We start from the raw sequence: 20,995 nt of genomic DNA on the forward strand, positions 1-20,995 counted from the left end.
TCTCTTTCTACGTATTTTTTATGCCCATGCTTTTCGCGCCGCCAACACACCATCAGACAGATGGGGGGTTGGGATTTGTGGTGCGCAAACCGCTCCCACTTTCCTTCGCGCCCGTCTAAGATCAGTAACTGCTACGTTACTTTCAATCATTAAATGTGATCTTGTGTTATTTAAAAGTACGACCCAGAGGCGTTGTTTTTGCTCTGTTCTAGAACGACACCAAACTATTCCGACAACATATGATCGTTTGATAAGCGTTATGATGTGGTCAAGGAAACCGGGGTATTTTCTCACCGCTCAAAGAAATGCCTCCCCTACCTCTTCATCCCGGATGGAGTTTGATGTGATTGGCAGGCCATGCAATTGCGTTGCAGCAATGAATAATTTGAAAAACAGAAAACTTCCCCTAATGTACCATATGTTTTCGCATTTATAACATCACCTTTTTTTATCCCAATCATTGTATCGGAAAAAAGGGGTTGTTTTACTTTTAGAATTTGTACAAATTTCTGATATTCCATCACTTGGTGCTCTACCGTTTTTTAACAAGATATCTTCTAAAAATATAGTTTAGTAGAAAATATCACGCTTAACTTTTTCTACCTAAAACAATGTTCGATACGACTGCCAACAATTTGAAAGCATTATCAAAAAATTGTAGAAAAGGTATAAACCTTAAAAAATAGCTTTTAGAATTCAAATTTAACTCAATATGGCTTTTATTTTATGTTATAAAGATCAATCGTGCAAATAGCAGAGATTAAATTATTGCTTTTAATTCCAAGATTTTTTATCAATTAACGTGTGTATCATATACAAAAAATTCTTTTAAAAGAATTAATATATACGGTAATATATAATTGTAATATACGGTAGCTTTTGCTTGATTTTTATGTGGGAATTTGGAATAGAAAAATATCGTTCGTGTTAATCACAACGATGAGGTTTTACTCGTCCTAGTAGGCGTTTTTTTTATTTAGATCGAATACTAAGGCCCAACAAAGGCCACTTCAACGTTCATATCTTTTCAAAAAGGAAGTCCCACTCGAACTCCACTATCTTAGCCACCTCTAACCGGTTCGTGGTGGTTAACATTTGTTCTCATCCACCGCCATCATTCCACCGCCTTGCGAACCGATTAGAACATTCGCCGGAAGAACACGCGATCGCGGCTGTGATGAGACATCCCAAACAACAAGGTCGGCAGTTTGTTTATCGAACGGTCGTGCAATAACAGTACGAGTCGGCCGGCGCCTACCATGTTGCTGGGTGGCTTCAGTGTGTCAGTCAGGCAGTGAAGACACATTTTCTTGGCTTAACGAAGGTTAACGTAACGTGGCGCCGCCGCTTCAACCATCAGGGTGAAACCGCCTATGACGGAATTTCGGTACTCCCGAACACTCGGCCATAGGAGCAGCGTCCACGATGCAGTCACTCGGCCGGTGCGTGATCATCGTCTGTTATCTTTACTTTTTTATCACTGCCTATCACCTGCACTGCCTCCAGCTCTGGCACTCCATTGGGTGATTCGTCGCAATGGAGCAGCACCACCTTCGATAATGGTCGCGTTGTTGTTTGGGCGCCGCTGCGTCATGGGCACGTCCCGTGTGGTGACGGTGCAGTAATAACCTACACACGCAGCCAAAGGCCCTTAGAGGTTATTCTTCCTATTCCTTCTTTACGGAGGGGAAGTGAACACTTGAGGAAGGGTGACAATGGAAAGGTAAACAATGTTGCAGCGTGATGAAGCGAACTCAATGACGTATCATCTTTCCATCGGGATCAGCTGATGATGGGATGATGTGCGGAAGGTGTGGGGCGAGACCCACAAAAGGGGGAGGTTTGACGACGGATAACGGCCTAAAAGTGGTTTCCAGCCTCGCCCGATAGTGTGGCAACCGAAAAACCGGAATAGCTGCTGATAAAACCGGTGCGATTGTCAGTTTGTTTGTTTATTTATCGGGGGTGGTATCTTATTTTATTTTTGGTTATTTTTAAGATCTATCAGTGGGCGAAGGACGAATTGGTCGCTAGTAAACAATTAGCATCTGTATTTTCGGTTCACTCGTGGACGTTTTCTTTGCGCGTTCTGCGTTGTCGTTCTGCGTCGGAGTCCAAAGTCTTGCCCGTCGAGACTACGGACGAACCGCGCCCTATTACGGGGCGGCCCTTGAACGTTGTTTTTGATACGGTGCTTCCGCCCTGCTTCACGGGGCCAAAACGTGATCGGTCGAAAACACGCGTGCAGGAATGGGAGTTCCGTCCGGAACTATCATACGGGGTTTGTTTATTTCGGCTGGTTGGTTTAGCGCCTCATGTTGTGGTTTGATCTGTTTAAGAAAAAAATACCCCTCCTTTCCTCAATCCGATGGCCTTCGTGGAGTTTTCCGTGCACGAAGGCAGGCAGCTGTTCCAAATACTCGATGAGTTTGGGGTTTGTCGTTTTTTTTTTCGATTCCCCCCAGGAAGGGAAGTAAACATGTTTACGCACCACCACGCGAAAGCTATCAGCAACATGTTGCTTGGGTGTTATTTCGATTTTTATGCCTAAATTATAAATTACTGTTTGAAACATATTGTGGTATATTTTTGATGAAAAATATTTTTAGAATTTTTGTAAACATGATAACCTGGAAAGTGATATGTCGGCTTCTAGTAAAAATGAACTCAGCTAAAAGTTTCCTCTACCTGGGAGGTACTAGAAACAAAAGATTCCATTCGAAACCGACAACCATTATGTTGATCGTTCGTTGATCTTGTGCGTTAAAATGGATAAAAACAAACCCGTAAATTTCCCCGACTCACCAAATAAACCCAACCACAGTTTCGTGGAACCAGCTCTTTTTTTACCTAGAAAACCGATCGTATGCTGCGCCAATCCGTGGTAGGCAGATAAAAGCGGGGGATTTTCGTTGATGCTGTACGATCTCTGGGCTTTTCCCGCTGTTTCGCGGGACCACCACCATTACGGAACCGAAGAAGGTAATGTCGGTTGAGATACTTGAAGGAATGCGAACCAGTTCCGGGCTTGGCCCAGTGGGAAAAACCCACGCTGCAAGTCACGGGCGCAGCATTGGATGAAACGAACATAAGAAGAATATCTTCGGCAAAGCGAATGGCCGATGGTAAGAGCCACAACACGCACACATTTATTACCCACCAGCGACAAGTAGCGTCTTCTGCCTGGTTCGGCTTGGCACCGTTTAGTGAAGTGCTCAATTGAAGGGCGTTTACTTCGTTTTACCAACGTCGTTAGCAACACCCTCGCTCGAGATTAATGACGAAAGCTGCAGCAACGACGTCAAAACCAAAAAATGGAAAAGCATTTGCATATGTAAAAACGTCAATGGACCGGATGGATTTCGCTTACCCGTTTTACGTACGTCGAAAATATGACCAAAACCGTAACCTCCGCGGGTAGTAAACAGAGCAACAAACAAACAACGGATACCCCACATAACGAAAAAAAACCTCCCATAAATTATCACCGACTTATCGTGGAGAAATTTTCCATTCACGCAAGCACACCAGCACGCACGTTGTCGTCAACCGCCATCAACACGTGTGCGCCACCCTGCCATGTGGCCCTTGCGGCGTAACTGTTTACGCATTTGCCCGCTGAAGTCCACTCCCTTCGTTTCGTTTTTCATTGGAGGTGTGTTCGGGTAATGTTAGGGTTAACATTACGGTCTTATCATTTCAACTAGCCTGGGAGTTGTTTCCCTTTTTTGAATGGAATTTTGACGAATCGCGCCGATAGAGTCGTCGTTTTCTCGGAATGCCCACAAGTGTCGCAAGGTAAACGCCTCAAATTATGAATCTTTAGCCCAGTTTCTTTCTTTTCCTTTGCCCAAGAAATAAACAACAGCACACAAATATGTTCTTTTAGATTGATCAGAAGAATGTATATTACTTGCTTTGTAAGTGATTTTTGATGCATTTGCTTTTAGTTCTGGTTTTGTTTTGTTTTGTTTTTGTCACCATTATTTACCGAACATTGACCAATAGAGTTTTGGCTTTCCTATAATTATTAACACATGTGTTTTTTTGTTGTAGCTCTTCTCCTTCACTGATCTCTGTGCTGACGCGCCAATTCTACTCTCACTCGCGCAGTATTTGATACATTACATACACCTGACCGCTCGTCTTACTCTGTGGCATTTTAATTAATCGGTATCGATTAAGAACTAAAATAAATAATTGAAACCATTAGCTGAAGAACGGAAGGAACGCGGGAGTGTTTTGCCACTTTCACTGAACTCTCTTTCTCTATCTCTCTTCCTAATTTGCCTCCCCCGTCCTATCCCTCAGGGTCCCTAATAGATATACACAAAAAAAAAAAAAATAAAACAACGAATGACATAATTATAAGAACAAATTAAAATCTTACAACCGACAGTAGAACCGTTGAATGTGAGTCTTCTTTTCTGTTTCTCCTTGCGCCTCAACCTTCCCTTTACGGGCTGTGTGTGTGTGTGGGCCCTCCATCTCATCTCCTGCCCTCATAGTACCTACTCCTAGTGAAGTTTTTTTGTATACTTTCTTCCCCGGAGCCACACGCCCTCAACGACGCTAAATAGCTAGATTGTGATAAGAAAGATAGTACAGCTAAACAGCTAAACGGGTGCCCTTTTCTTAGAAGTTTTCCGTTTCGTAAGAAAAAACGATCACAGACAGTGTGCGCAGTGTGTCGCACACACACAGAGTGTTTAAACCTAGCCGCATTAGTGTGGGAGGGGGAGAGATAAAATAGATACACAGTTTGTTGGTATATGCAGTTTCTTTCCTCGCTTCGAATCGAGATCCTCTTAGAAGCTCCTCCGTAGTATCTCCCTTTTCCCGTTTTCCTTTCGCTACTACCGACCATCGGATTCGCCTTAGTTAATGCGTACTACAACTACTAACACCTGGGGAGAGTCACACACACTGGAATGGTTTGACCGCGATCTCGCTCCCCCGAAAATAAATGAATATGACACAAGGACACGGGAGGTGCGCTACCGGAAGAGCGCCCTTAGTAAACGGACGCCTGCTGGACGGCCGCGAACGAGTGGGTGGCCTGATGCTGGTGGAACACAGCCGCCGCCGCCGCGATCGGATGGTGGTACAGCGTGCGCATGCTAACTTCCGCCGGAAGGATCGCGGTCGGCTGGGCCGGCGGTGCGGTCGCTGCCGATGTCGCCGCCAGCGTCGAGCGACGACCGGAGCCGCCACCGGAAGCCTTGCTTCCGTCCTTGTTGTGACGCTTGACGTGCTTGGACAGGTGGTCACTGCGCATGAACCGCCGCTCGCAGACGTGACACACAAACTTCTTCTCGCCGGTGTGCGTGCGCTTGTGGCGGGACAGCTCGTCCGAGCGGGAAAAGCGACGCCCGCAGTCCGGCCACTTGCAGTTGAACGGCCGCTCGCCGGTGTGGATGCGCTGGTGCGCCTTCAGGTGGCTCGATTTGAAGTAGTTTTTGCCACAGTTCGGGTGATCACACTCGTAAATGCGTCGTCGTTCCGGTTTGCTACTAGCGGCGGTCGTTGCTTCGCTGCTGGCACCAGCCCCACCCAGCGGTTGCTTTTCCGCCTGGCTCTGAGACTTGCCAACCATGGGGCGCGCTTCACTTGGTGCGGCCGCCACGAGCAGATTGTGTGAGATTTGGGGCGGCACGAGGATGTACCCGTTGTGGGTGGCAAGGATGAAGGGAGCGGCCGGGGCAGGAGGACCGGCGGCACTGATCTTCGGTGCTATCACAGGAAGGGTGCTCGCGGAGGCGGATGGTGCGCTTTTTGGGAGGATCGGTGTGGCCGCCGTCGACGGGCTCGATTCCTTCTTCTTACGCTTGCCACCGGCACTCACACTGACGGCGGAGAATACTGTCGTCGTTGGGGCTGGCTGAGAGGGAGTGGTGGTGGTGGTGAGGGTGGAGGTTTTGCTCAAGTCCTTTGGCTGTTCGGTTTCCATCGGGATCGCCGGTGCCGGAGAGGCGGATGGCACCGGGACCTGTGCCGCTGGTGGAGGTGACATACGTGGACCCATTTTGAACTTGTAGCTTCTGAAGATGTTCAGACCACCTTCACCCGGTACCGTTTCCGTGTTGTTTCCACCCTTCGTGCACGAGCCGTCCTTGTTGATGCGCATGATCACACTTTCACGCTGGAGGGGGGCCGTTGTTGTCGTTGTCGTCGTCGTCGTCGGTTCCGCTGTTTGGAAGTAGCTACGCTCCTCATCCGAACCGGACTTGGTGTTTTCATCTTCCGATCCGGAGCATTCCGAGGGGGGCGGTGTGGGAGCGCAAGGTTGCTGCTGTTGTTGTTGTTGCTGCTGCTGTTGCAGCTGTTTCTGGAGGGCGGCATGCGACTCGAGCTGGTCCGGATTGCGCACGTACTGGCGCTTGCGCGGTGGCAAATCCGACTCATCTTCCGACGCGTCCGACTGGTTCGGTGTCACGAAGTTCACCCGCCGACCGGCGTTGGTACCGTTGGCCTTCGCCGGTGACTCGCTGGCGTTGGCGTTTTCCAGCTTGCGTTTCAACGCTTGTCGGACTGCGTTACTTGTCTAGAGAGGACAAAAAAGAGAAAAAAAAACAACACGTTAGCTACTTTGTTAGCAGCACTGTATAATATTTGCATCTTCAGGGGCTGCTCAAATCGGATTCCGATAACGGGTGTTCGACATACGATGCTGGAAAAACACTGCGTCCGTGTTCGCTGGGGTCACGTACGACGCGAGATGGCGCATCGGAAACGCCCGTAGCCGATCGCGAGGGTGTGTGGACGGTTGATAAGGCAAGGCCAACAACGGGAACAATAACTGATAATACGTACAAACGTACGACGGATCGGGCTGGAGGTTAACAAAAAAAAAAACCCCAACCTATCAACCGTGCCCCGGGGCACGAGACATCGAATGGCGTGCACGGGCTGCGTTAATCGGTACCTTTTTTTTTCTTCCCCTCTCCCCCCCGCCTTGCCGTATGGTCAGCCGATTTTGATGGCGGCCAAAAATTCCCACATTCGGGTTGTAAAACACGCAATCTCACATTCGGCCCCCTGATTGCTTTACGCTGTGCGAGGGGGCGGGCGGAGGGGTGATTATTCATCTGAGGGAGGGAAGGGTGGCGGTGTTGGCACTGGTTCCGCTCATCATGACAGCGCGCGCGAAAAGCGAAAAAATCCGGTTCGCGGTCCGAACGAGGGCACACCTTACATCCATCCGACGAGAGATAGTGTGAGGCAATTGAACCGTGCAAGGCGCTATGAGAGAGCGAGTGTGTTTGCCGAGACGTCATCGAGCGGTCGCGCTTTGACAAGTGGCAAGAGAGGAGAAAAAAAGCAACACATCTCGCTGCCGCTTCTACGAGAAGCATCCAGTAGTGCGCACAGGACGAAGGCGCTGTGCGGCGCGCGCATGAGGACGGGTAGGGGTTCGCGAGACGGCGGCGCGTCAAAAGCCGACACAACATACAGGCGAGGGTCCAAAGTCCGCCAGCGCTTGCTCGGATGGTGTTCACGTGAACACCAGCTGATTGTGGCCGGGTCGCTGCGTGATCAGAGCGTGATCGAGCGTGCACAGACGGTGCGATGGTGCGACGGTGCGATGGCGCGATGTTTGTGTTCAAACTCTCCGCAGGCGGGAGCGGGACAGAGAGACAGAGTGCGCGAGCGCGCTGGGCCGCCGACACACCTTTTCCGTCGATTTGCTTTCGGTCGGTCCTTCGCCCCGCCGCGGGGCGCGGAGCTCAGACGTTGCACCACACACCGAGCAAGCAAGCGTAAGTGAGAGGGCCGATCGGACAGATGTTTCTCGCTCGTTCCCGCACCGGCAGGGGGCGCGCGCGTTGCGTGCAGAACAACCCGGACAGGAGGCTTCGCTTTTGCTCAAGGGCTGTGGAATTTGCTGACGTACGTGCGCGAACGGTCGTGCCCGATTTCGACAGTTTGAAACATTCTCGGGCGATAACGTAAAACGGGTTGCTAGTGGTGAAATATGTACAAGTTTTATTTAGAGAAAAGTTTACCGATTTACGAGTACGGACGGGTTTAATAGTGTTTCAAGTTTGCGCGAAGGACACCACCGAAAAAAGATATTTTTATATCCATCCGTGCTCCATTCTTGCAAGTGCATGCTAAAACGCGTCGGAGAAACGCCGGAAAATGTCATCTGCCTGGGTGGTGATTCCTAATACACACACACAGACACACATATTTTCTCAGATATTTTAATTTCAGATCCCTTTTCCGTTGCGCTGACACTGAAACACAGGCGGCGGGGGCGGGCGCGATTAAAAATTTCACAAGAATTATCACGAAATCAGCGCGTGATAGGATAGATTGAATCACGCGCCATTGGAGTGGGATGTGAAGGAGAGATAAAAGAAAAGCGAAACGGTGTGGTAAAAATAGTTCAACACATTTCGCCAGAATTCATCTGACGCGACCATTTGACGATGGGCAAAACCGTACGTGCCAACACTTGTTTGCACTGATCATGCCAGATTGCCATGACAAACACATGGTGCACAAATCCCAGGAAAAATGAGACATTCAAAATTCGGCGGGCCACTCCCGGATGTCATAGGGGGTGGATTTCCACGTTCCATGTCCCACGGTCCGAGGGTGTTGCCAAGGTTATACCGATCGCAGGGTGACACGTGAACATCGCTTGCAAATTACTACGTTTACAAGTGTTTTAATTGCAGCTCTCTTCTTGCTGTTTTTTTCTATTTGATCCTGCCCACCAGTGAATGACCCTAGAAAGGTCCAAAGATTCACAGAATAACAATCACCATTGCCATATCTGAGGGCGTAAAAATCTATTTTCTACTCGATAGAAAAGAAGCGAAGCACCAATTTAAACAATTTTGAATTCGGTTGCGAAATCTTCCACACGATCATGCCCACAACGGGAACAAATTCCACACTTTAAAAAAACTCACATACACACACCCCGCGAAGGCACGGATGCGTGCCAGACAGTTGTTGTTTTCGAACGAGACAAATTTCACCATTTTAATCAACCGGATTGAGACACAGAAATCCTTCTCAATCCAACGGGAAAACCTGTTCCTAAGCTGAGTAGCATCACCGATCGTTCTCGATCGAACCATCTAACCACATGCCATCGAGGATCGGGTTTGGGAACCGGGCAGAAACACACATCATCACTAGGAAACGAGCCTCTGCTTTAGATGGTTCTGGTATTGGTTGTCTCACCATGCTTACCTTTAAATTTTCCACAGCCTGCTGCTGCTGGTGGCTGGTATCCTGTAACGGGGGCGTTGCAGGGGGCGATAGTAAAATTGCTGCCGTGTTTTCCATTTTTTGTACAATTTTGTCTACAACGAGTTTTTCACTGGAAGCTTTCTTTTCTACAAACTTTCCTCACTCAAATTTAACTTCAATTTAATGTCACGATTTACGGTATACACTTTAGCACATTACACCTTTGTAACTTCTTGTTGTTGGCTGCCTTTTGGTTTCACGCTAGCCGATTCTTTGTTGTCTGCGTTTAGAGATGGAGGTGGTTCACAAAATCACTTCTTTTTTGGTAGTTAAAATCTTCTTGATTGCTTGTAACACACTTCCGTGGTGGCTACTCTTTCCGATAGTACACTTCTTTCTGTTTCTATGAACTGTAGCTTTATTTTAAACTTTTTCACTTTGCATTTACTGGCGGATTACCGGAGCGATTGACCGTTAACCGTTGGCTTTGCTCTCCGCTAAAGCATCTGTCGCGAATCGTGGCTCAAAATGCACTGCTTGGTCGGATCGCGCTGCTGCTGCTGCTAGTGACTGGGTAACACCACTGTACTTTTCTTCTTTGAAATTGAAACCCGCTTAAACACACTGACCGAAGGGCCGCGGTTAGTACTAAAGTGTTGGTTTGTGGATAGAGAGTCTCGTGCGAGAAACACGTCCGTTCGCTACGACGGCACAAAACGTTGTAAGCTTTTGTTTGGGGCTCGCGCTGCTCTTGAATGGCCGGCCGTGTTCCGTTCGCGCGCGGTTTCCCGAAGCTCCCGAGCGCGTCTCTCGTCGGGGACTTACATCCCCCGCCCGTCCCGCATCCCTTGCGTTTCTCACCCTCGTGCCGTCGTCGTCGTCGTCGTCGTCGTCATCGTCATCGTCGAGGCGGTTGTTGTCGTCATGGCATGCGGCAGGCGCAGGCAACAAAACAGTCATCGCAAAGAAAAGGGGGCCCGATGATGACGAAGAAGCAACGCATCGCAGCAGGCAGTGAGGCAAGCACGAACGTGTTTGGACGAACGTTCGCGCGCACGCGTCGTCGTCGCCGTCGTCCTTCTTTCCTTCGCCGTTCCACACTGTGGACGTGGGTGTGTGCAAGTGTGTGCGCGCGCTCGCGTGTGTGCAGGAATGTGTGTGCGCTCGCGTAGGAAGAATGCCGTGGCGGTGGCGGATGCGGGTCAATGGAAATGGAAGCTGCCGGAATCGTGTGTGAGCTCATCAGCATCCTCAACCTACTACTGGCACGCCGACCGGCAATGAACCGGCAATTTCGAAGCGCGGAGGAACGGCAGCAGGCGGGAGGCAGGTATGGTGTGTGGGTTTTCAGTTTTCCTACGGGAAGCCACAGGGTGATCCACACGCCCCGGCGATCGGACATCGGAACGAAAGGCGGAAAAGCAGGCCTGCCAACAAGCTTCGGTCGAACGGGTAGTGAGCCCCCGCACCCAACAACACACGAGTCCGGGGACAATATTTTGGCATGCTTTGCTATTTCAACCTTCCCAACCGATCCCGGGTGTGGTGGGCGCAACAGGGATGTGGCGGTTTATTTTTAGGCAAACTTAGTTTACTTGAAGCCTAGCATAGGAAGTAAAAAAAACACTACACACGCCGGGAGTGCCAGAGCGTTCCGCGGGGTTAGACAGGTTCGATCTCCGATACACACGCGGGACACGATCCTAGGTTGACTAATCAATGCCTTCTGGTGCCGGAGGGATTTCCTGGTTCCCCTCGGCGGGCCCGTGGACTTTGGACCGTTTTTTTCGGGACGGCTAAACATAGGCGACGCCGCCTCTGCCCTAGAGATAGAGTGCATTCCCGAGCGGCGGTTCGGTCCAAAGACTTCCAAGAACGCGTCCCAGGCATATCGGAACCGGTTCACCTTAATCTCATGGGGAATTTGGATGATAATAAAAATAATTTTAATACCATTGCGTAGGCCTATCACATGACAGGCAGAAAGGTGACGAAATTAAGCGGAAAGCAGCGATGCTGTCTAAAATTAAATCCATGATAAACATATGCTTTTTATTTGTTATGGGAATGCATTTGAAAAATTATCTTGAGTTGATTTCAAGACTGGCTCTTTTATTTGAATTCCTCCCTTAGTTTGGAAGGGTTTTTAAACTAGAAAAATAGTAACGGTAACAAGAAATTAAAATAGTATCAACTTTTTTCCTTGACATCATCTAATTGGTGAATCGATTCCGTCCAAGAATCCACCTGTCTGAACACTTTTGTTCCAACCTTTTTTTTTGCACGTTACGTTAATGAAAGAGCTTGCGAATATTACAATGACGTCAAACGTTACGAATCCAATCCGCGCGACGTCATTGGCCACCGGGTAATTGAAGCGTTGGCGTAACGGCGCCCAGAAAAGCTCCAAGAGGCAGCTCGTCGTTAGCAAGACGATTCCAGTAGTAGGCGCTTACTGCCCGGAGCAGGTTCTTCAACGGGCCACCCTTTATTCCAGCTCCAAACGAGCGCCGTTTGCTTCGGCTAAAAATAAACAGCATCCAAGGCGGCTCTGTGTCTTTGGCTCGAAGGCGCTTGGAATGACAGCATTCGCGCGCGCGCGCACACGCACATTACCCGCTGTTGCTGCTGTTTACGTCAGCTCGCTGGTGTGTGCGTCCGTGGGTTGTACACACGCGAATTCCAAGAAACACACCCCGCCCGCGCGCCTTTTGTTTTTTTTTTGTTTTTGGGTGACGGCCGTTCATTCGCTTGCATCCCGCGTCTTGGCTCCGGGCTTGGCAGTTGCTTCGTCACCATCCATCATCGACATCATCATCGGCCACCAGGCCACTGCATTCGTTCGCGGCATTCCTATCCTCTAACGTTCCCATGATGAAGCGCCGCGCGTACGTGCAAAATCGCAAGAGAACCTTAAGCTTGAGGGGTGTGCGGTGGACGGGAAGCTGACGGGAGCCTTGGCGGGGAATGGCGGTCCGAGACTCTGATCACGCATCGAACGACCGGCATCACTCGCTGTTCACGTGAACACGATGTGTTGCGCGGCTGATCGTTGTTCGGCCCGCGGGGTCGCTTGTAAACACGGCCAGACCTACACAAACAAACCAGCGCACACACACACACGCGGGCTCGGGGCGTCCGTGTCGACCAATGAGCGCAAGGGGGCACGGTCGGGCCGAACCTCAACAAACCGCGATGGTGCAACTTTTTTCCCTTTGCTCCGTTGGGGAGCGGACGGAACGCGAAACGGAACCACCACCACCACCACCACCACCACCTTGCTGTCCCCACCCACTTCTTGGCCCTTCTCCAGCGGTGCCCCACCAACCGCTCTGTGGTGCGCGAGCGCGCGCTTGATGTTCACGTGAACAGCGGATGATCGCGGTCTCTCGGTGGAATGAAACCGTTCCACACGTCTCCTCTGTTCCCTCCGCCACTGTTGGTGCGGCAAGGCAGTTCAAGGTGACAGTCCGTTTTCTGGCGCGGTGTGTGTGTGTGTATGTGCGGGCCCGCGCGCTTGCGTGACGTCATGGCGTGGCCACGATTGCGTCGCTTTCGCTTCTTCTCGCCAGCGCCATTTAACGGTGCATAGCGCAGATAGGAAGACGATGATGCCGGGTGGGGGGGGGGGGGGGGGGGGGGGGGTGCGGGGTCCCGGTGCTCTGTGGCTCATGAATGAACTGGCGTGCACACAAGGTATGTCCGGTTTTCGGGCGATGGCTGTCCGGATCTGGTGCTGATAACGCGCTCGCGTTGAGGGGGGAGCGCTGCTGTTGTTGGACCAATCCTTTTTTTTGCCTTTTGTTGGAATTTTTTCTTCGCAGTTTTTTCCTCTCTTTCTCTCTCTCTCTCGTGGTCGGTGCTTTTGGTCCGCTTACACCAGGGAGGTGTGTTTGCGCCGATTACTTGCCGATCAATTGCAGCGCGGGCCGCCGCCCGTATCTCGTTTGAACAGGTTCTGCTGCGCGGCCTCGTCCTCTGCGTGCGTGTATGAGTGTACGTGAGGCATTGTTTGTGCGCGAGATTTTCGAGAAGCATCGCGCGCAGCTCGCGGGAGATGAGATTATCGCTTGCACGCCCCGCTCAGCCGAATGGTGAAATTCGCGAAGCCGTCGTCACGCGGCGCAAATCAAACCGAAAAAAAACTCCAAACAAGATACCGCGCCGTGGCGATGAGTCATGACCGATTGGCGGCAGCATCATGTCGATGGTCGACTGGCCGTTGGAGCGCCTCGCGGTGGAAGCTGACGCAACAGTGGGAAAAGGTGTCGCGTGAAGAACCGCCGACCAGACGGGAGGGGAGTTTCTTCGATCGGATCTACAATATTTCCGCATTTTTTGTGTACCGATTCTTCGGGGGTGGGCATGTTTCCGATTTTCCTTGATGAATTTTTTGATGAGTCATAACCGATTTCGATTGCCTTTTCTATTCTTTGCTTGCTCGCAGCAAGAATGGTTGCATGGTTAAATTTGGGTTTGATCGAACCAGAGTCGCACTGTGTTGTATTGGGATGCATTATAAAAATCGTTTGATTGGAAAATATCAACGGTAGAAAAACATGTAGGGAAATCATGTCCGTTTCGAGATCGAAAGTCAAAAAGGAACCAAACATTCACTTGCCGATCTATGATTTTCCTACATTTCATGTGGCCTGTTATGATCCCAGTGCAATATATTTCCATAGGAATGGCCTGCTGACACTGTGGGGGGTTTTGCCAAACACTTTGTTTGCTTTACGATCTAAGTGTCCTTTGCTTCGTACGAAACCGTTTCAATAGGTCGCAGTTTTACGATAGGATTGTTGTGTGCATTGTTTCAATCATCCTTGACATTTTCAGAACTAAAGATCTTGTTGTTTTGTGTGTTAATAGTATTTTATATTTGTACGGCTATTTGTTCTCAAATCAATTTATTTCTACAGTAAAATCATTTTCTTTTCTGGTGGGTGTTACCTTTATTATTTTTTCATTTTTATGATAGTTTTTTTTCGTGTCAACGAAGCACACATGTTTAGCTTAGATTGTTATATTTTGTACTCAACACTTATACCTTTCAACAACCTTTTCTTTCTTTTCTTTCAGAGTATGAGGAAACAATTTTCATCTGGTCCAAGCAGAAGCAACGGTTAAAAGGTAGGACAACAAACATTAATTCTGGTCAATAGTAGTTGGTTGTGTGTATTTTGAAATAATCATTATAGTTTGCGAAGATTTTCCCGAATAACAATTCGAGGAATGACTAAATTTCCCAAATGGTAAACACGGGAAGGTTAAAATAAAAGAAACATTGTGGAATCGTAATTAATTGATTGATTGATCCAAATTACAACAGGCGATGTTGAACCACGCACAAACGGTTCGCAAACTGGAGCATATTTCTTCCACCTCCCACACACTTGCTTCATAATCCCACGACCCCGGTACGATATCAATAATTGAAAAACGCTCCTTTCGTTCACTTTCTATCTCCCTCTCTTTTTCTCTCTCTCGCTCCGTTCACTCGGTAATCGTTCAACCTTTCGTCCTTGTGCCCACACCGTATCCCTGAACTTGGTGACTAACTCAACCGAATACCGTCGAGTCCTTCAGGTCTCGTCCGTCCCGACCCTGTGCGACCTCAACGACCTTCCCTTCCCCTCGCCGTCCCACGAGGCAAAACGAATCGATATCAACTTTCAGCTCACGTTCATTCATGGAAACGCTTGAACCCTGCCTGCCATGCGCATTCCGTGCGGCGCAGGAAAACCCAACCCAACCCAACCCGCCGTAGCGAAAAACGCTGCTCCATTCAGCCGCAACCGGCGGATGTTTTCGTCGTGTGCGTTCCTTGTGTTGCCCCCCCCTCTTGGTGGAAAGGTGGCATTTAGACGTAGCGAAGAAAGGTCAAGAGGCCAAAGGGCAACCGCGTGTGGCGCCTGGGCGATGGAAAATGCCGGAAAATCGGGCCCACGCGACGCGATTGACGCAAATCGTATCGCCATTTCTGGCTCGATGGGCACGAAAGAGATGGCAATGCGATTATTAAAGGAGGGAAAGCGCCCGTGTGGAAAGCGATCATGTAACTTACACGCAGAGCACACAGAAGTGAAGCGAGAAGGGGGAAAAAAGCAAACAAACCTTCTAACTCCGGCGCTTACGTCATTGGGCTCGGGAAAATGAGCTCTCGGAAAGTTCGTTCGGCAGAATGGGCGAGTCCTGCTGCTGCTGAGGGTGGGTGAGTAGAATAGGAAAATTACAATGGAAATGCCCACACAGTTGAATGGAACAAGGAGCGGGTGCCGTTTGCTTTTTTTTTTACTTCTTTCGTTTGACTCTGCACGTTGGACTCCCACGCGTCGTTCGTACCAAAGTTACCCTTTTTTTCAACCCTCGGAAAGCCACCTCCATCGCAACGGCATCACATGTGCGGGCCGAGGTTCGTCGATTATGAATGAGCTCGAATGATCCTCCGAGGGTGGATGGTGGAAAAGGAAAGCACAGCGCGGGCGATGGTGCTTCAATGAGAATAGCGTGTTCCGGTGGTTGGCTCGAAATAGAATGACAAATGCCCACCAACGAATGGTGGTGGTTGTTCTAGAACGTGCGTAGGCGTTCTTTTCCCACCGTTCTTGGGTTTTCCCGTGAGGTTCTGGCAAGGACTCTGGCAATCCGATCCTTTGCCGAAGATGGAGGTCTTCGTGTGAGTTGTATATTTCACACGGACGTTTTTAAAAATTTACCATCTGTAGGTGGATTGTTTTTCTAAGACAAGTGTTTTCAATTTTTCTATCAGGGCCATTATTTTTTCTGCAAGTAAATTAATTTTCAATTTACGTGTCAAGAAGTGGTTGCATTGAAATCAACACATTATACTGGAGTTGTTCAATTGAAAATACATTAACGGCAACTTCCACTTTTATGTTTGCTCTGTGCTTTGTTTTTAAATTGTCATTTTGTTTCAATATTTTACCTTTTTGTTGGTGAGTATTGGTCCATGGATCCGGAATTAAGTATTTGATATGAGATATGTTGCCTTTTGTTTATTTTCAGTTTAATGTGATTTTAAATTGGATACTGAGTTGTTGAAGTAGTTATTAAAATTTTAAAAGCAAATACTACTTAGCTTCACTCACCTCAAAGGATGTTTGATGAAATTTTGACAATAACATTTTGAAATTAAATAAGTATTTGTGAATATTTGTCTCTTTCGTCATGCTTCAAACGATAACTAAAATCGAATCAACATTCGCAATCATTCGTGTGTATCCTTGTGACCAGCTTAGCCACTATTTTATCGATCAAACGAGTCCCTTTTTTGCTTGCTTTGATTCATTCATCTTCCGTTACGGAACCGTCATCAAATTTTCATACAGCAACAAACACCCACTAGCATAAGGTTTACCGCATTACGCGGCACCGGGTAGCTTCCTTTTATTGGGGTTTATTTTTTCCACCTTTTCCCCAATAATGGTACCCGGCTGTAGGTTCACGCCGGCTCCAAATTAATGGTACACCCGTGTGACTCGGTGGAAAATCACACCGAAAATAGTACGTCCCTAGCAGAAAAAAAGTTACTGGCGTGTTGGAGGTTTGCGAAGGTGCGATATATCCTTTCGAACGTAGGCTTCAACCTGAGCCTTTTGCTGCTGCTGTTGTGAATGAAGCCTTTCGGTAAACCGGTGGGGGTACCGGCGTTTTTTTTTCCTCCAATTTTCCATTTCTCACCATTGACGTCAATCGGAAAACCTGTAGGCCGCCGCACGGGCCAAAGAACGACAACGGGCCGTCGTTGTGTTGGAAATGGCTTTCACGTGCCATCCCGTGCGACTTCCCGTCCCTCGCGTGCCATACCCCCCTCCGCGTTCTCGCGCAACCGTAGCGAGAAAAACCCAAACACCGGCGTGTGGGTTGCGTTTGTTTTGGAATGGAAGCGGGGAACTCCTCCGTGGCTCGTGGCCGAAGCGAAGGCGGAAGAAGGCCCATACAGAGCTGCAAAGCTGGATCGATTTTTCCCGCCGGTCACGGGCGCGTGAACGAGAGCGAAACGTGGGCTCCCTTTCGCTTTCCGTGCTTCATTCATCAAATTCATCGGGCGCGCATGCCTTTCGGAAAAGCGGCCGCCGACTGACGTCATTACGAGAATGGAATCCTCGGGGCAGTTCGGCTCGAGTGTACTTTTGCCGGCCGGGCCGGGCGGCTTTTGCTGCCATCGAGTGTAGGCCCCGTGTAGAGAGTCCTTCTGGCTCGCTCCAGGCCAACATCATCGAGCATCCTATCGTCGAGAGCAGTGAAAGACCGGCCCCGCAATGGCCATGCGCAGGACCTTGATCTTTGCCTTGGTTGCTGGCATGGGCAAGAGCTTGCCTTGGCACTGAAACCGGGAACCGGGAATGTCCCTGAAAATTGCGTGGGACGTTGTTCTGTGTGTGTTTGCCTACCTTTTTACCATGAATGAATTGGGCTGCTCGCCGCCGTGGGATCGCTCGATGACGTCAGTCGGTTTGGAGTCGTTTTCCCCCGGAGCAGAGCTCCGGTGGTGCTGGAAAATCTACGGCTACCCACCCACACGGCTTGAGCCGGCACGAGTTGTGGAGTTTTGTAAAATGAAAGCGCTTCTCGGAAGCGGAAATATAAACGTAATCCGTACGGGGCGCATCTACGCATTTTGTTATTAGTTTCACAGCGGGATGTGTGGGTATTTTTGGAAGTGGCGGTATATTTTGCTTTGGCTGTGGAAAACACATCCTTGTTCTTGGTCGCAGAACACCTCACTTTGGGTACAGTGTAATCCTGCGATTTGTTCTGGACTGTTCGCGAACTAACAACGCAATACATTCGCCACGCCCGGGCGTCCAGATGTCCTTGGAATTATCGATCCACAGGGCAGCTTTGGGGCGGCTGTGGTTTCAGCGGTTGTGTAACGGTCAGTTTGTTCCTCCACCATAAACTCGATGGATCGAGCCAACAGATTTTGGAGGTGTTTTTTTTTATTTGCAGATACGCTAAAACGCACGTTGATGGACTTTTACCCATTGCTCTTCTCCTGGTTCAAATGGTGCCTTTGGTTAGTCCCATGAATGGTACGGAAAGCCCGGTCCAAACCGGCCAACCGACGAAAGGATACTGCATGGGTGCGTTTTTGCGCAGCCCGGATGACGATGCCATCTCAGGTTAGGTTTTTCCCGAAACCCGTTTTCCTCAGCTTCCCTTTCGATTGGTTGTTTTGGCGCCCAAAATGGATGTATGTTGCAGCAATCAGTTCATCATGGCTGACCGTTTTATGAAAGCAACCTTTTTGACCTGCCCGAGCAGCATTGTGGAAATTACCCAAATGTGCCAAAAGGCCTGCAGCTATTGGGAAGCCCATACCAAATTTCCTTTCGACTTCGGTTAGCGGTATGCGAATTATCAACTGTTTGTGCTCCTCGAATGGTAGGAGAGTTGTATAATGTAACACGTAAGGTTCTGTGATTTTTGGGTGATGATGTTTTAGTTGACGATTTTGTAAGTACTAATACTTAATGAAAGAGGCTATTGCTTGCTCTTAGGTGTATTGATTTAGGTTTTTGGTCAACTAATACCAAGTTCAGTTGAGCTGTTGGAAAGTTATGTTATTTATAGTTATTTCTAATTTTTCGCATTAGTATGTAATATCGACTGAGAGAAGTAGATATTTTAAATTAATTTGCAGGTATGCTACATTATTTGGCACATAATGAGATGTATGTAAACGTCGGCCAACCGGGGGAACAGGTATGGGCTGCCGTAGGACCATTCTATCCTGTTTTGTACCTCTCATGCCCGTGGTTTGTTCGGCTTAAGATGCAAAACATCGCAGGAGGTTTTATAAAATGTTATGTTTAGTTCGATAGAACAGAAAATTTTATTGCACCATAATAATTAAGTTTTATCAATGTTGACAAATTGGAAAATACTGAAAAACGGCCCCTAGCGACCCACCAAAAGTCTACACGGGCAGATTGTTCTTGTTTAGCCTTTTTGTAGGGATATCAACTAAGGTAATTTGAGCTAGTTTATGGATCCAAAAACGCTGGACAGTAAGTCCTATATCAATGCTGCTATCGATTATAATTACCCACAGAAACGATCAATGGAAAGATGTCGATAGAGTTTGCAAACTTAACCTTTATGGATCAGTTCAGTCAGTCATTCGATCAGTTCAAATTTTACATCAGTTTAGGAATGTATTCGACGCGATTTTGAAATCGCATTTCATTGTTCAGGTGCGTTCGGGGTAACGTTTGCCGCTGGCATTTAATTGTTTTGCTTTCTAATTTTAGGATGAATTTAAGGAAAGAATGATATGGACCTCCAAGAGAGTTCTCCTAAATGACGCAACAGTTGACCAATGTTGAAACCACATCCCAAAACACCACTTATCTGTGTGGAAGACCAGATAACATCCATTCGACCTCCACCGACCGGACGGGTTTCACAATTTCGTCATCCGTCGACGTCGAGAAGCGGAGCAAGATCCGTCGAGATGTTTACTCGGATCGGTTGCTATGGGGATTTTTGGCATATTCAGAACGATCCGGGGCGCGCGCGCGTACCTCTTTGCTCTACTTGTTGAAAGTGGTGCTCCTTGCCCTCATCTCTGTTCTTCTTGTACTCTTGCCCAGCGTCTCGCCTTCACACATCCTTCACACACAACAGCTGGTGGTGTGGTGGCGATGGCGATGATGATGATGGTGATGTTTACTACAAGCTGCGATCCGGTGCTGGTGCGTTACCAAGTGCGTTTTATTTTCGTCTCCTCCTGTTGGGCTCCTTGCTGGGAGCGGCTCGCGAGTTCACGCGAGTGATAATTTATTGTGCGAATGTTGTTTTTCCTTCGCTGCTGCCCCTTTTTGCTTCTGCTGGGGGTTCCTCCTAGCGCGGACTTGGAGCTAGGAATTTGTTTGTGCCTATCCGGAAGGGGGCACCGAACCGCAAGGCAAATCAAATGAGCCTTCCGGTGGCTGTTTGTGCTTCCAATTGACACACAACACCGGTGCGGAGACTTTATTTGTGACTTTTGGCCCCCTCCATACTGCAAGAAACAAACATCATTCGCGTGTTGACTGGATCGAGCCGGATTCTTTTGGCGCAACTCAGCAAGGTCGTTAATTTTGATAGCATTCGCGATGACATTTCTCTCGCAGCTTCGGGTGAACTTTTTGTGATGTTGTCAATGCTGTTTCGAGTGGTAAACAACATTTCGCGGAATTTCGGCGCATCACCGAGCCCCGAAAGGTAGAACAAGACAAGCAAAAGGAGCGTCTCCTTTCCGTGATCTTGTCTGTTTTCTCGCAGGCGATCGCTTCCGATCCATGATGCCATCGGCTTTTGAACCACGATGACGCATTTGTTTGTTTGGCGAATAAGAGGGCGTGCTGCGAGATGATCCAAAAACCGGTTTTTGCAAAAGCCACGACATGGTTCAGGATGTGCCAATACCCGTTTGTGTTTGTGTGTGTTTGTTGGTTGGATCTCATTAGGAAAGCAAAGAGACTTGGAATGCCTTCGACCTATTCGACAATGGCCACAGAACGATGACGCACTTGTCGTGACGCACTGCCTCCATGCTCGACCAGCTCGGAGCTGTTGGGATTTTCCGGTGAATCACCGGAGCGAACCTGGGCACCCTGGGATGGAGTTGAATTGAAAGTTTCTTGCCCCGGGTCCGAATCGCTCTACCATCGAAAGTATAAACTCGCCCTCGACTGGTGTGTGACATCAGACTTCGAGGTTGGTGGGGGGAAATAAAATAAAGCAAGAGCAAGAAAGGGGGTGGATCGATGGA

The 20,995-nt window shown here is 48.8% G+C and overlaps 2 protein-coding genes across 2 annotated transcripts in view; one reads left to right on the forward strand and one right to left on the reverse strand.

The window, feature by feature from the left end:
* Window positions 1–3,887: 3,887 nt before the first annotated feature.
* Window positions 3,888–9,341, reverse strand: LOC131266746 (Krueppel-like factor 17). Its single transcript, XM_058269369.1, has 2 exons — window positions 9,211–9,341; window positions 3,888–6,544 (listed from the first exon to the last, which is right to left on the reverse strand). Exons 1-2 carry the CDS (start codon window positions 9,304–9,306, stop codon window positions 5,015–5,017), a joined length of 1,626 nt encoding a protein of 541 aa, XP_058125352.1. The 5' UTR covers window positions 9,307–9,341; the 3' UTR covers window positions 3,888–5,014.
* Window positions 9,342–14,295: 4,954 nt separating this feature from the next.
* LOC131266737 (zinc finger protein ush) overlaps window positions 14,296–20,995 on the forward strand; it is a 186,468-nt gene continuing 179,768 nt past the window's right edge. Inside the window, exon 1 of the mRNA XM_058269353.1 lies at window positions 14,296–14,343. The gene's annotated coding sequence lies outside the window, so the exon portion shown is untranslated. The remainder of the gene's footprint in view (window positions 14,344–20,995) is intronic.

The sequence above is a fragment of the Anopheles coustani genome, chromosome 2 (genome assembly GCF_943734705.1).
Source record: "Anopheles coustani chromosome 2, idAnoCousDA_361_x.2, whole genome shotgun sequence".
NCBI lineage: Eukaryota > Metazoa > Arthropoda > Insecta > Diptera > Culicidae > Anopheles > Anopheles coustani.